Here is a 13572-nt window from a genome sequence, read left to right as displayed (position 1 = left end):
AATAATAATAATAATAATAATAATAATAATAATAAAAGTTACGTGAAAATGTAAGTAGCACAAGAAACGGGATATGATAAAGTATAGACCATTGGATCTCATTCTACATACAATATAGAATATACTGTATAGTTCTGAAAGTAACTATATAGTCAAACTAACTAAGATCTATATTTAATTTGGGTCATTTTCTTGTAATTGCATTTTCCATTATGAATATATTGCGAGTTTTTATCTAATTAATGGTATTTCACCTACCTCAAGTACTACGACATCACTCATCATTATTTCTTATCTCAAATCCCCAACCAAATAATAAAATAAGAATTCATATGGAACCGTAAATAGTATGGCATACGTCACACAAAGAATTTGCAAAATGAGATCAATTCCCATCTGAGTATCTTTCACAAACATATTCCACCCGGCATTAAAGACAGATATAAAGATTCCATAAATGCATTTACATAAATGAGGAAATCTTTGCTCCCTTGGAAATTAAAGTTTTATCTGATTTTGGTTTTTTTCTTGATTTCTTTCTCCCCCTCTCTCACACACACACATATATATCTATAGGTCTTTGTATTAAATCCACTTTTAGCTACACAGTTTTTACAAAATCTGCATTTGCTGTTTTTGTGTTTTTTTTTTCTCTCATTATGATGGCTTCTTTTTAAGCTTTTGGACATTTGGTTCTGAGCTTGAGAGACAGACATCCAACCTTCATCTTCCTACTACTATTACACTTGCTGTTTCTCTACTCTTCAAAAACCACCATTCTCACTCACAACCATTCATTCTTTCCTCTAAAATCTCTGTGATTGCTTTTTCTACCCTAATCTGAACCCCCTTCCAAAACCACTTTCACTTCCACCAGAGATTGCTTTTTCATTTTCACCTGTGTTTTTAATCAATCACCCCTCCAAAAAGGCTGCATTTGTTTGTGTTTCTTGATTTTTCTGTGCTCTCAGCTTATTTTCCCACACCAATAAAGAAATCAAAGGAGATATATTTAAAAAAAGGAGAATTTTTTGGAGGTTTGCAGTTGATTGATAGAGATTTATTTACTTGGCGTTCTTGCATTTTCATTCTTCGACACATGCCTGCGGAAATGTTTGATTCAATGATGAAGAAAACCCTCAAAAATCTTTGCTCTAGTTATGGATGGTGTTATGGAGTTTTCTGGGGTTTTGATCAGACAAATTCATTGTAATCCTCTCTCTCTCTCTCTCTCCCCTCTCCCTTTGCATGTGTTTTCAAATGTGTAAAATTGTTTCATTGCTTCTGTTTAGAACTTTTATTGTACCACAAAAATTTTTAATGAAGCAAGTTTTTCCCTTTTTCTGTTTGTTTGTCTAAAAAAGTAAACACCTTTACTAATTACTTACCTTTCTTCGCAAACAAATTTTTTGTCGAAAAGGATACTGTTACTAGATTGATGATTAGCTGTGTTCCACTAATTTTTTTGGTTATAATTTCTAATGCTACTATATAACTCAGGTTGCAATCTTGCTAAAGACAAACTAATTCTTCTATCTAGATTTCAAGTTTTGAACTTTTTTCTTTTCTTATCTTGTTTTAACCTTGACTAACTTAGCAATTATTGGAACTTTTTTGTGCATGATTTAGACTATTGACATTGAAAGATTGCTACTATGAAGAACAAATTGGAGCGCTGATTGAATCTATGCTTATGCAAGCACATGTGGTTGGAGGAGGGTAAGCTATTTATGGTTCTTTAATTTTTTGTATCACCCCACATTTGTTTCTTGAATAGGAAATATAATGCAAATTACTCTGCAGGGTAATTGGCCAAACTGCATTTGCCAAAAACCATCTATGGTTGGATTTAGATGCTTTTTATGAAGGGAGAAATTGTGCAGTATCATTTGATAGTCTTAACAATTTCCAGGTATCTATTGGTCATTAAAGTTTTTTTTTTTCCCCTTAATGTGATCTTTCTTCTAACTTGAAAAATGAATTTGTTGGCACAGGATGATTCTGAGTTCTTTTGCCAATTCTCTATGGGGATAAAGGTGTGTGCTTTCAAGAAATGAATGATGTTTGTTTACTTTTTTGAAATATTAGATATCATCATCTTCTCCAAATAGGAATTGATCCAATTTGTGTTGCAGACTATTGCTGTAATCTCAGTGGAAACGTGGGGAGTTGTGGAGCTTGGATCAACTCACAAGGTTACTAGTGTTTTTGTATCAACTCTATCTATGAAACAAAGTCGATTTCTGGAGACTCTTTTTAACAAATCTGCAATTTTTTGGTGGTTAGCAGAATCCTGAGATTAAAGAGTTTGTGGATCAAGTGCAGCAAGTTTTCAGAGAAATGGATGGGATTGAAGCTTTAAGAAATGAGACTCATTCAGATAGCCATTTCTTTGATTCTTGTTCTTTGCATCCTGATTCATCGTTTTCGAGTGGCATTTTCCATTCTGAGAATTTGATGGGAGCAGATCTGCTATTCGATTCTACCAATTTCCTTGATTGTGCTGCTTATGATGATTGTTCAATGCTGACCTCTTCTTGGCCTCATCCATCGCCCTTGTCCGAGCCAAGAGACGAACAATCTTGCAAAGATTCAAGCTCGAACGCGCCTCTTATCCTTCCAAAAGACATTTCCAACGCTCAAGATCTTAGTTCGTCTATCATAACTCCCACCGAGAAACTCTCTGGCTTACTAACTGTGGAGGAGTATTATGGCTTCTCACAGTCTGGTGGACTAATGAAGGGGTCAAGTTCGAGTGGAACAACTACAACTTCTCTACCAGCCAATTCATTACAAAGTTCAGTGACTTATGCCTTGAGATCAAATGATGATGCTAAGTGTTCAATGAGGGTCGAACCTGTTGAGAAAAACCCGGTGGCGTGGACTGGATCTGAATGTATCTCACAGAATAATGTTGGGAGCAAGTCCAACAGTTTGTTCTCCCAGTTAGGCCTTGACCATCTTTTGGATACTAGCAGCCCTTGTTCGTTTGAGGATCAGCCATTGTCAGCTGCTAAGAGAAGAAGAACCGGCAACTTCTCATGGAGCCAAAGCCAAGTGAAACTTGATGGGATACTGAAGCCATATGACCCCGAGGCAAAGAATAGTCAAGTTAGTAAGGAGCCGCGTTCATGTGTTGATGATAGTTGTTCACTGGATGCTAGTACTTCAAGGAGGCATGAGGAACAGGTGAAAACCAAGAAGAAGAAGGCTAAACCGGGGAGCAAACCAAGGCCAAAAGATCGACAGATGATCCAAGACCGGCTTGGAGAGTTGAGGGAGCTCATTCCCAATGGAGAGAAGGTTAGAAAGAACATAAATTTACCATATCTATCTATCCACATATAATTATAGAATTACCTTCTTGACATAGTTTGTTGCTTATACAACAGATGAGCATTGATCGTTTGTTGGAACGAACCATCCGACACTTGAACTTCATGCAGAGTCTCAGCAAGCATGCTGAAAGTCTTAAAGAGATTGCTAAGCCAAAGGTAAAACATAGACTATTTAGTTATATGTGACACTGAACCTTCCATCTTTGCCTTTTTACAAGCCCTTAGCATATGCATAAGTACTAATTCCAATTGTTTTATATCATTACAGTCCATGGAGGCCTGTCAAAATCAGTCCAACAATGGTGGTGATGGTGGAGTTACGTGGGCGTATGAAGTTGGCAATGATGCTATGGTTTGTCCACTGATAATCGAGGACCTTAGCAAATCCGGTCAGATGCTTATAGAGGTAATCAGTTGATTTCAAGATTTCAATTAGAAGCTTAACCATCAACAAGAAAACTAAGCAAATTTAGACATTGTTTGCAGATCCTCTGTGAAGAACAGGGCTTCTTCTTGGAGATCGTACAGATCATTCGAGGTTTTGGGTTGACCATCTTGAAGGGGGAGATGGAAGCTCGTGAGACGAAGAAGATATGGGCTCATTTCATGGTGGAGGCTGAGGTAAAAACCTAAACAAGCAGTATTGGAAAAGACTTGGCTTTGCCATTTTTTTATCAAATCTTCGTTGTTGCTTACGTAAGTTGTTGTTTGCAGGGGACGCGTTCTGTTACACGTCATGAGATGTTCTCGTCTCTCATTCATCTCTTGCAGATGACGGGGCAGGGTGCAGCCAACGGGGGCGAGGGTTATGGCAATGTCGGTTTCAACAGCTTTCAACCTTCTACTTCATTTCCTCTCAACTTTGGTGATGCCCTTCAATGTGCAAACTTGTGACAATGTCTCATTGAGTTTGATGACTAAACTGATACAAAGGCTCATAGTCTTAGTCTCTTAGATGATGTGAGAAATTGAGTGTTGGAGTATATATTTATATATTGATATATAATAATTTTGTTTTCTTTCTGTGTATGAAGGGGAATTTGTTAAGAGGAGAAGAATGCTTGTATTCTCCAACTAAGGGTTCCCTTTTAGATGTTTCTTGTGGGTAGTCTCATTTATTGAAGCTAACAAATTTAGTGGTTGTTTATAGCTTAATTTCTGAATTGTGATGTTGCATTTCTGTTTTTTTTTATATAAATAAATCATTTAATTGTGTGGCTCCATGTCACTCTTTTTTGGTAATTAAGATTTCAAATCTTTCGAAATTGGGCTTCAGTTAGTTGCCAGAGTGACCCATAAAGCCCGTAGGCCCAAATTACATCTCTTGTGACCCATCTAGCAATGTTTTTAGTACTCCCACGCGTCAATCAAGTAAAAGTTACTATTATGCATTTGTCAACTTTAGTTTTGTTATGTTATAAGCTTATAACTAAAGATTTCATACAGCAACTAACTTTTATCATATAGTATTGGACAAAATTATAGGATGCCTAAGAAAATATAACATTTGTTAGTAAATTCAGGCCAAACTGAAATTGATAAATGTGTGATTATTGTTGGCCTTGATTAATAAACATCAATCGCTAGTTATTTACATCGCTAGTTATGATAAATATTTGTGATCTTATTTGTCTAAAATATGAAATTGAAAGCTATTATCAATCAAAAGCCATAGTATAAAAAAGAGAATAAGTGTTAAAGATATTATGATTTAAATATAGCAATTGGCTTGGATATAATATAATATACCAAAAAATTGACAAGTCAACATCATACATTTAACTACATGCGGACCATGATGTAGCATTATAATTAAGTTAAATAATGCAGTAGTAATGATTAAGCCATTTAGCACATGCAGATTGCTATTAGTCAATATACAAATTAACAATATTAATATCTACACCCACACCAAACTAAACCTTCAACATCATCTCCAATCAATTCAATTATGGAGTAAGTAAAATACTAGAACAGCTGATTCCTTCCATATTCTCCCAAGATTCAACTTCTTGATCCCTTTAGGTAACAAAACATGGAAGCAGATTCATCCGATGATCAAATCACATCCCCTCTATGTAAGTTGATGGTATTCATTAATTAAACTGAGTCCGAATCCGAATCTGAATCTGAATCTGAAACTGAATCTTGTGTTTATATTATTAGTATCAGTGACGCAGAGTGATGAAGTGGAGGCGGAGAACTCACCGATCAAGCAGGTGGCCCTGACGGTGTCGACCTCAGACGACCCGAGTCTGCCCGTGCTGACCTTCAGAATGTGGTTTCTGGGGACGCTGTCGTGTGTGCTCCTCTCCTTCCTCAACCAGTTCTTCTGGTACCGGACGGAGCCCCTCTCGATCACCGCCATCTCCGCGCAGATCGCGGTGGTGCCGCTGGGGCAGCTGATGGCCGCCAAGATCACGGACCGCGTCTTCTTTAAGGGGAGGCGGTGGGAGTTCACGCTCAACCCGGGGGCCTTCAATGTGAAGGAGCATGTGCTCATCACCATCTTCGCCAACTCCGGGGCTGGAACGGTCTACGCCATCCATATCGTCACCGCAGTGAAGGTGTTCTATCAGAAGCACATCAGTTTCTCCATTTCGCTCATCGTTGTCATCACCACCCAGGTACTTAATTACACTAAACTAATCAAATACAAATACATGAAAGACAAAACATAGTTATTGAATTAGGTTTGAATGGTAGGTGTTGGGGTTTGGATGGGCTGGCATATACAGAAGATATCTGGTGGAACCAGCGGCTATGTGGTGGCCGGCTAACTTGGTCCAAGTCTCTCTCTTCAGGCAAGTTCTTTTTTTAATAATATCGATCCATATAGACCTAGCAAATCCATTTCTATAATGGAGAATGTGGACACATAAATTTAATTTTGATTATGCCAAATTTTGAATTTGATAATTTTGAAAAATAATTTATACTATAAATATACTTTGTGTGATGTGCATAATCATTAATCCACACTATAAAATATGAGAAAACAGTTATCCTCAATGTGTGCCCGCCAATATGTATAATTGTTTTCGCTCCTTGACACATCGTCTTGTTTTGATATTATTGTTTTTTTGGTATTATATGCTGCTGTCATGTGACGAAACTAATAGATAGAAAGACGCAAGTTGCGTTCCACAAATTTGAATGCTTTTTTTTTTATACACCATATGAATATATATACGTTAAGATAGTTGGGAGATATTCTTCTCTATTACTATGGCTGAGGCTTTTGCGCGCACCATACTCTTATATATAAGGAAATATCCCCAAAATTAACTTTTATTTTTTGCCAATCTTGTGAACATTTTATTTATGTTGCGTAATTTTTTTACTACTATAACTATAAAAAGAATAATTAGATCAATATTTATTCGTTAGGTATTTAAAATATGTTATTTATTACTGTATTACTACTAATTTGTTAAAAAGATTGATAGATATAATTAAAGATAATAAAGTGATGATTTCACAAGCGATATGACCAAGCACGATTCCATCCCGTTTTCAAAACATTCATTTCGAGTGATATTTTTACATGAACGATCCCAAATGTCAGAAAAGTTATAAAATAAGTAAAACATGAATATTTGGGACTTTTTACCTTAGTGTAATGACTTCTAGTATTCAACCCCCAAAATGATGGAGGAATTGTTTTCTTCCAGGATCATAGTTAGCTAGCTAGTAGACAAGATCTTTTTAGCCATCTTATTTTAAATTACTCCCTCCGTCCCATCACCGAAGATGACCCACTTTCTTTTTTCGTCCGTCCCAACTAAGATGACCCCTTTCTTATTTAGAAAATATTTAAAATACTCAATAATCATTTCCCTCTCTTACTTTATTCATCTCTCCTACTTTTAAACACCCAACAACTTTTTCTTTCACTTACTCTCTCCGTCCACGAAAATTTGTCCCAGTTTTTCATTTCCGTCCGTCCCCCAAAATTTGTCCCATTTCACTTTTACCATTTTTGGTAGTGGACCCCATATTCCACTAACTCATTCATACTCACATTTTATTATAATACTAATACTTTAAAAGTAGGACCCACAATCCACTAACTTTTTCAACTCACTTTCCATTATATTTCTTAAAACCCGTGCCTGGTCAAACTGGGACGAATTTTTGTGGACGGAGGGAGTACTTTTTTGCATCTCTCCTACTTTTAAACATCAACAACCTTTTATCTCTCTTACTTTATTCATCTCTCATACTTTTAAACACCCAACAACTTTCTCTCTCCCTTTTTAAACACTTTAAAATTAATATGCATAAAATCTCGTGCCGTCCCAAGAAGGGGTCTTCTTCCTTGGGACGGATGGAGTATTAACTTTTATATATGCCAAAAATAACAACAAACTTGTAATTTTAGTGACACTGAGAAATGTGCCACCAAATTTAGTTACACCTCAGATTCCCACATATAGAAGTACTTTTATTGCATATAAAGAATAAGTAAATGTTGGATAAGTTTCTGTTTTTATGATATGAATAATAATTACCCATCACAAAATGTCACAAATCTTTTTTAGTGATATTGGGGAGACATTTTTCATGCCACCGTTTGGATGCGTGTTATAGTGTAGTAGTAATCTTTATATATGGTCAATCATGTGAATATTCTCATTGGAAAATTATATATGCAGGATATGGAAGATCTAAAATACACATGATTGACAATATTTAGCTATTCAAACGATGTCATTTAATACACATAGTAAATCAGATTTTGAATTTTTACATATATAAGTGACAAGACTTACTACATCAATAAACTTAAATTAAACATGTAGGATGCTAGAATTTTTCGGGATTGAATAATAGAAAAAAATGTCAAAGTTATAATATAATCCGACAATTTTTTATTATTGATAAAATCGACCAAACTTTGTAGTTTTTGGAGTATAATTTAAAGAAATGTGTCTTTGCAGTTGGGAAAGATATTAATGTGTAGAATTTAAAAGAAACGTAGTGATGCAAGTATATATGTAGAACAGGGCACTGCACGAGAAAGACGAGCGTGAGAAAGGCGGAGTGAGCCGCACTCAGTTCTTCGTGATCGCCTTCATCTGCAGCTTCGCCTACTACATTTTCCCCGGCTATCTCTTCCAAATGCTCACCTCCATCTCCTGGATCTGTTGGATCTTCCCCCAATCCGTCCTTGTTCAGCAGCTGGGCTCCGGCCTCCACGGCCTCGGCATCGCCGCCGTGGGCCTCGACTGGTCCAGCATCTCCTCCTACCTCGGCAGCCCCCTCGCCAGCCCCTGGTTCGCCACCGCCAACGTCGCTGCTGGCTTCTTCATCATCATGTATGTGGTGACACCGATCAGCTATTGGTGCAACATCTACGACGCCAAGGTCTTCCCCATCTTCTCCAATGATCTCTTCACCGACTCCGGCCAGATCTACAACATCTCCTCCATCATCGACTCCAACTTCCACTTCGACAACGACGCCTACCAGCGCCAGGGCCACCTCCACCTCAGCACTTTCTTCGTCATGACTTACGGCGTTGGCTTCGCCGCTCTCAGCGCCACCATCGTCCACGTCATTCTCTTCCATGGAAGGTACGTTTAGATAGTCAAATTCTGGTCCGTCTCATACTTTTCAAAATCTTAAATTGAAATTACGGAAGATAAATATTTTGCAATTATCCCTTCCACCTCATTTTTGGCAAAATATGCGATAATATGGCAACCGGTTTTAAGCACCTGGAAGTGTTATGAGTATGTTAACTCTCTTATTTAGAGTGATACTACATGTTTATGTGATGAGTGGCGTGTTTAAAATCGACTGACATATTATCGCATATTTCACTAGAAATCAGACAAATGATATAATTGTGATATTTTCTTCTTTCATGATTCAATTTTCGAAGTCTAGAACTGACCAAAATTAGTAGTATAATTTTTTCTTTTACCTATTTCGACTAACAGTAAGCACCTATTTAGACCATCTCAAGATTGATTTCGGATGGTGCAGGGAAATATGGGAGCAGAGCAAATCGAGTTTCAGTGAGAAGGAAAAGGACATACACACGAAGCTGATGAGCAAATACAGACAAGTACCAGAGTGGTGGTTTTGGTGCATTCTCGTCGGAAACGTAACACTTACTATCTTCGCTTGTGAGTACTACAACGAGCAGCTTCAGCTTCCATGGTGGGGCGTCATCCTTGCCTGCGTTATCGCCATCTTCTTCACTCTCCCCATCGGCATCATCACCGCCATTACAAACCAGGTCATCCCCTAATTGTACCATACACTAACTATTAGTCTCCTACAAATAGTAGTCGTCTAGGGGCAGTTTGGTAAGATAGATAACTAATGTATCGTAAAGTTATATGACTAAAAATGATCTAAAATGTGTGTTCTTATCATGTTTTCTGCATATAATTACAGACGCCAGGATTGAACATAATCACGGAGTACATAATCGGATACATCTACCCGGGATATCCGGTGGCCAACATGTGCTTCAAGGTATACGGCTACATCAGCATGACGCAGGCCATCACCTTCCTCCAAGACTTCAAGCTGGGGCACTACATGAAGATCCCTCCCAGAACAATGTTCATGGCGCAGGTGGTGGGGACGCTCATCGCCGCCGTCGTCTACCTAACCACGGCGTGGTGGCTAATGGAGTCCATCCCTGGGATCTGCGACCAATCCGCGGACAGCGTGTGGACGTGCCCGGGTGACCACGTCTTCTACGACGCCTCCGTGGTGTGGGGCCTGATCGGGCCGAGGAAGATGTTCGGCGACCAAGGCCTGTACGGGGCGGTCAACTGGTTCTTCCTCGGGGGAGCAGTGGCGCCGGTGATGGTGTGGGCGGCGAGCAAGGCGTTCCCGGGGCAGGAGTGGATCAGGCTGGTGAACATGCCTATATTGATCGGGGCGTGCGGGCAGATGCCGCCGGCGACGGCCGTGAACTACACGTCGTGGATCATACTGGGGTTTCTGTCCGGGTTTGTGGTGTTCCGGTACAGGCCGGTGATGTGGCAGCGGTACAATTATGTGCTGTCGGGGGCGCTGGACGCGGGGCTGGCGTTCATGGGGGTGCTGTTGTATCTGTGTTTGGGGCTGGAGGATGTTGGGATAGAGTGGTGGGGGAATAACCTCGACGGCTGCCCCTACGCCTCCTGCCCAACGGCTCCCGGGGTTATGGTACAAGGTTGCCCTGTTGTGTCCTAGCTATGCTTGGATTACAATTCATCAGTTATTTTGAACAACCAATTATGAACTGCATGTGGCTGTTCTTGTTCATATTGCTTCATTCGTTGAATTGGTTGAATTAGGGGGATGTCACATGATGCTATTTGAATGAAAACAATCTAGTACTGTTTCATTTTCTTCACCTAAAAATCTCATTATGGGAAGCTAAATCTTAGTATAATATTCTCCTAAAAGGAAAAATAATCAATAGAAGTTAAGGAGTTTTGTTTTAGCTGTATTTCCACAAGCACAGTTGGATATGGATATGTATAATGACAATAACATATGTAAAGTAACTAAACCAATAATCGCATCATTAACGCGCGCCAACACACGTTATTCAAGTTATGCCAGCTATTTAAAGTATTTAATTCGAGTTCAAGGTATTATTGTGGTCTGGACTGATACACATGATAATGTTATGTTAACTTCCTATTTTGTCTTTTTGGGGGTTAATTACATGTAAAAGTAAATCACAAATCTCAGTGATGCTCTGTTATATTCATTGAAATAACGAAAGGTAAACGTTTTAAATTGAAAATCTTACTCTGTTTAAATTCTTTTGCGGAGCCATAATTTGATTAGTTCGATTTTATATTTGCATTTCCTTCAAAATCTATTGCTGTCGGTGCTGCATATATAAATGATTAACGTAATTAAAGCATCCCTAACGACACGTGCATAATTTTATGGTAAAAGATTTAACGAAGAGAGTTAAAATTATTGAGTGATGGAATTTAGTGGGACTCACGTTGTCAATAGTTCAATAATATTATCAAATTTATATCACCAATTAAGTTGCGGAGTTAAAATACGGAATATTATCAAATTTATATCACCAATTAAGTTGCGGGGATAAAATACGGAGCACTCCCTTTGTCCCAACTAAGTATAGTCATTTTTTTTTTTTTTTTTGAAAAAATCATAATAAATACCTAAAGTGAATATATAGTAAAATAAAAGTAAGAATCATGTTGATAAGAGTCAACCTTAACTATTTATTAGTATGATTTTTTCAAAAAGAGTGCAAAAAGAAGTGACTCAACTTAGTTGGGACAAAGGTAGTACTTCCTCCGTTTCTTCATGGTTGAGGCGGAATTTTTCGACACGGAGTTTTAGAAATGAATGTTAGATGTGTTAAATAAATACGTAGATAAAAAAGTAAGAGAGAGGAAAAGGTAGAGAGAATAAAGTATAAAGTGAATAAAGTAAGAGAGAGTAAAGTAAGATAGAAGAAAAAGTTACCATATAAGGAAACGACTCAACTATGAAGAAATTTTCCGAAATGGTAAAATGACTCAACTATGAAGAAACGGAGGGAGTATTATTCTATACACCGGTGTTTAATTATTTTATAAGTGTTACTTAAAAGACTTAAATAAGAAAAAATGTAGATTAATATACTCTTTTACAGCAAAAATGCAAATTAATATATGCGTTTTTGTCATTGTTGTTGAAAATTCCATTTTGTAAGTAAAAGAAAAAAAATGTGTTTCCTTTGTCAATAGTTTTTGGTGTCCCATCATTAATTTAGAACTTTACAAAATTTATTTAGTAAGTACTCTCTCCGTGATGACCCACTTTCCTTTTTAGTTTGTCCCAATCAAGATGACTCATTGCTTAAAATGGAAATCCATTTATCTCTACTTTATTCCCTCTCTTTTACTTTACTCTCTCCACTTAACACACAAAATAAAGTTGCATAAAATCTTGTGCCGTCCAAGAAATGGGTCATCTTTCTTGGGACGGAGGGAGTATAAAATAGCAAACTTTAAAAAACTTATGAGAAGTCCTACTCCAACAGTAAAATTGTCTCCAAAAGAAACGAAAAAAAAAAAGAAATATTACACGCTATTTTCGATAAGGATTTAACACATAAAATAATAAAAATTTATCCTTTTCATTTATCCAATAAAGTTTAAAATATACACACAAAACAAAGTCGTGCCGACAAGTCTCTCAAGCTCAACCCTTTTGAAAGAATGGATCCGTTTCATACAGAGTAAAAACAGAATCAAATTACATCACCAAAAATTGAATTATAAACAAAATAAACAGATAAATAAACTAAAATTATATCCTCTCTACATAACAAGCGCAATCGCAGCAGCCATCATCAAAGCCGGAATCTGAAGCAACGGCGCGGCGGCCGAAGAGCCCTGGACCGGAATGGCGCCGAAAACCGTTGGATAGGTTGGCGCCGAAGCGGCCGGACCGGAAGCCGGCTCATCGTCCTCAACAAAGGATCCATTTCCAGACACAAAAATGTGAAGCTTCTGTGATTTAGCACAGTGCCCATCGGCGCCGCTTGTGAAGTAGAAATTTCCGGCTCTGGTAATATTGAAAAGGGAATTGCCATTGTTCATGAACAAGATCGGATCTTTGAGGTTGCAGCTATCGTATGATGCCTTTGTCACTTGGATCACCGAATCTTGGCTTGGTGGGTACAAGAAAACTGCACAATAATTATTAAACACATCACATTTAATCAGCATTGGGAATTTGAGAGAGAGAGTTATATATGTATGAATATGAATTATGATGTATGCGTGCTTACATATGGAGTCTCCAATCTTGAGTCCATGGTACTTGGTGGCCCAGTTGATGTAGACTTTGGGATTGGAGGAAGAGGGAATGCCCCAAGCAGCTAAGCCTCCAACTTGGTAAATGCTGCACAATACTACTTTGGATTGGATTGAGAGGAAGAGAACAATGAGGGTGCAAAAAAGATTTAATTTTGGAGAGGCCATGCTTTTTCCTCTCTCAAATCTTGAATTTGAGACAAATCTAAGAGGGTTATATATAAATGTAGGCTGCCAGATGGAATTTGGATTCAAATGGAAGAAAGTGAGCTGAAATAGGCAAAAGGGGTAGAGGTGAATTGACTCTAATAACCCTCATAATATAGACGATTAGAAATAAAATTTTACCCAAGTGAGTTACACTTACAGAGGTAAGGATAAAACACAAGTGGTTTTACATTCGTTTTAATTATATTTTGGAGGAGAAT

At 37.8% G+C, this 13572-nt stretch overlaps 3 protein-coding genes across 3 annotated transcripts; 2 read left to right on the top strand and 1 right to left on the bottom strand.

Annotated features, from left to right (window-relative positions):
• The first annotated feature begins 672 nt into the window (after window positions 1-672).
• Window positions 673-4493, top strand: LOC125211907 (transcription factor bHLH157-like). Its single transcript, XM_048111869.1, has 10 exons — window positions 673-1209; window positions 1630-1719; window positions 1804-1912; window positions 1995-2036; window positions 2136-2195; window positions 2290-3303; window positions 3393-3494; window positions 3607-3744; window positions 3825-3959; window positions 4053-4493. Exons 1-10 carry the CDS (start codon window positions 1100-1102, stop codon window positions 4230-4232), a joined length of 1980 nt encoding a protein of 659 aa, XP_047967826.1. The 5' UTR covers window positions 673-1099; the 3' UTR covers window positions 4233-4493.
• A 762-nt stretch (window positions 4494-5255) lies between these two features.
• LOC125215321 (oligopeptide transporter 7-like) lies at window positions 5256-10704 on the top strand. The gene is made up of 6 exons (XM_048116709.1): window positions 5256-5416; window positions 5505-5965; window positions 6045-6142; window positions 8348-8917; window positions 9333-9588; window positions 9750-10704. The coding sequence occupies exons 1-6, from the start codon at window positions 5374-5376 to the stop codon at window positions 10539-10541; spliced, it is 2220 nt and encodes a 739-aa protein (XP_047972666.1). The 5' UTR covers window positions 5256-5373; the 3' UTR covers window positions 10542-10704.
• A 1739-nt stretch (window positions 10705-12443) lies between these two features.
• LOC125213379 (stellacyanin) lies at window positions 12444-13465 on the bottom strand. The gene is made up of 2 exons (XM_048113894.1): window positions 13120-13465; window positions 12444-13017 (listed from the first exon to the last, which is right to left on the bottom strand). Exons 1-2 carry the CDS (start codon window positions 13310-13312, stop codon window positions 12647-12649), a joined length of 564 nt encoding a protein of 187 aa, XP_047969851.1. The 5' UTR covers window positions 13313-13465; the 3' UTR covers window positions 12444-12646.
• Window positions 13466-13572: the final 107 nt, after the last annotated feature.

Source organism: Salvia hispanica, chromosome 3 (genome assembly GCF_023119035.1).
Source record: "Salvia hispanica cultivar TCC Black 2014 chromosome 3, UniMelb_Shisp_WGS_1.0, whole genome shotgun sequence".
Classification (NCBI taxonomy): Eukaryota; Viridiplantae; Streptophyta; class Magnoliopsida; order Lamiales; family Lamiaceae; genus Salvia; species Salvia hispanica.
Note: the sequence above shows the minus strand (reverse complement) of the source record. Positions and strands in the feature narration are given on the sequence as shown.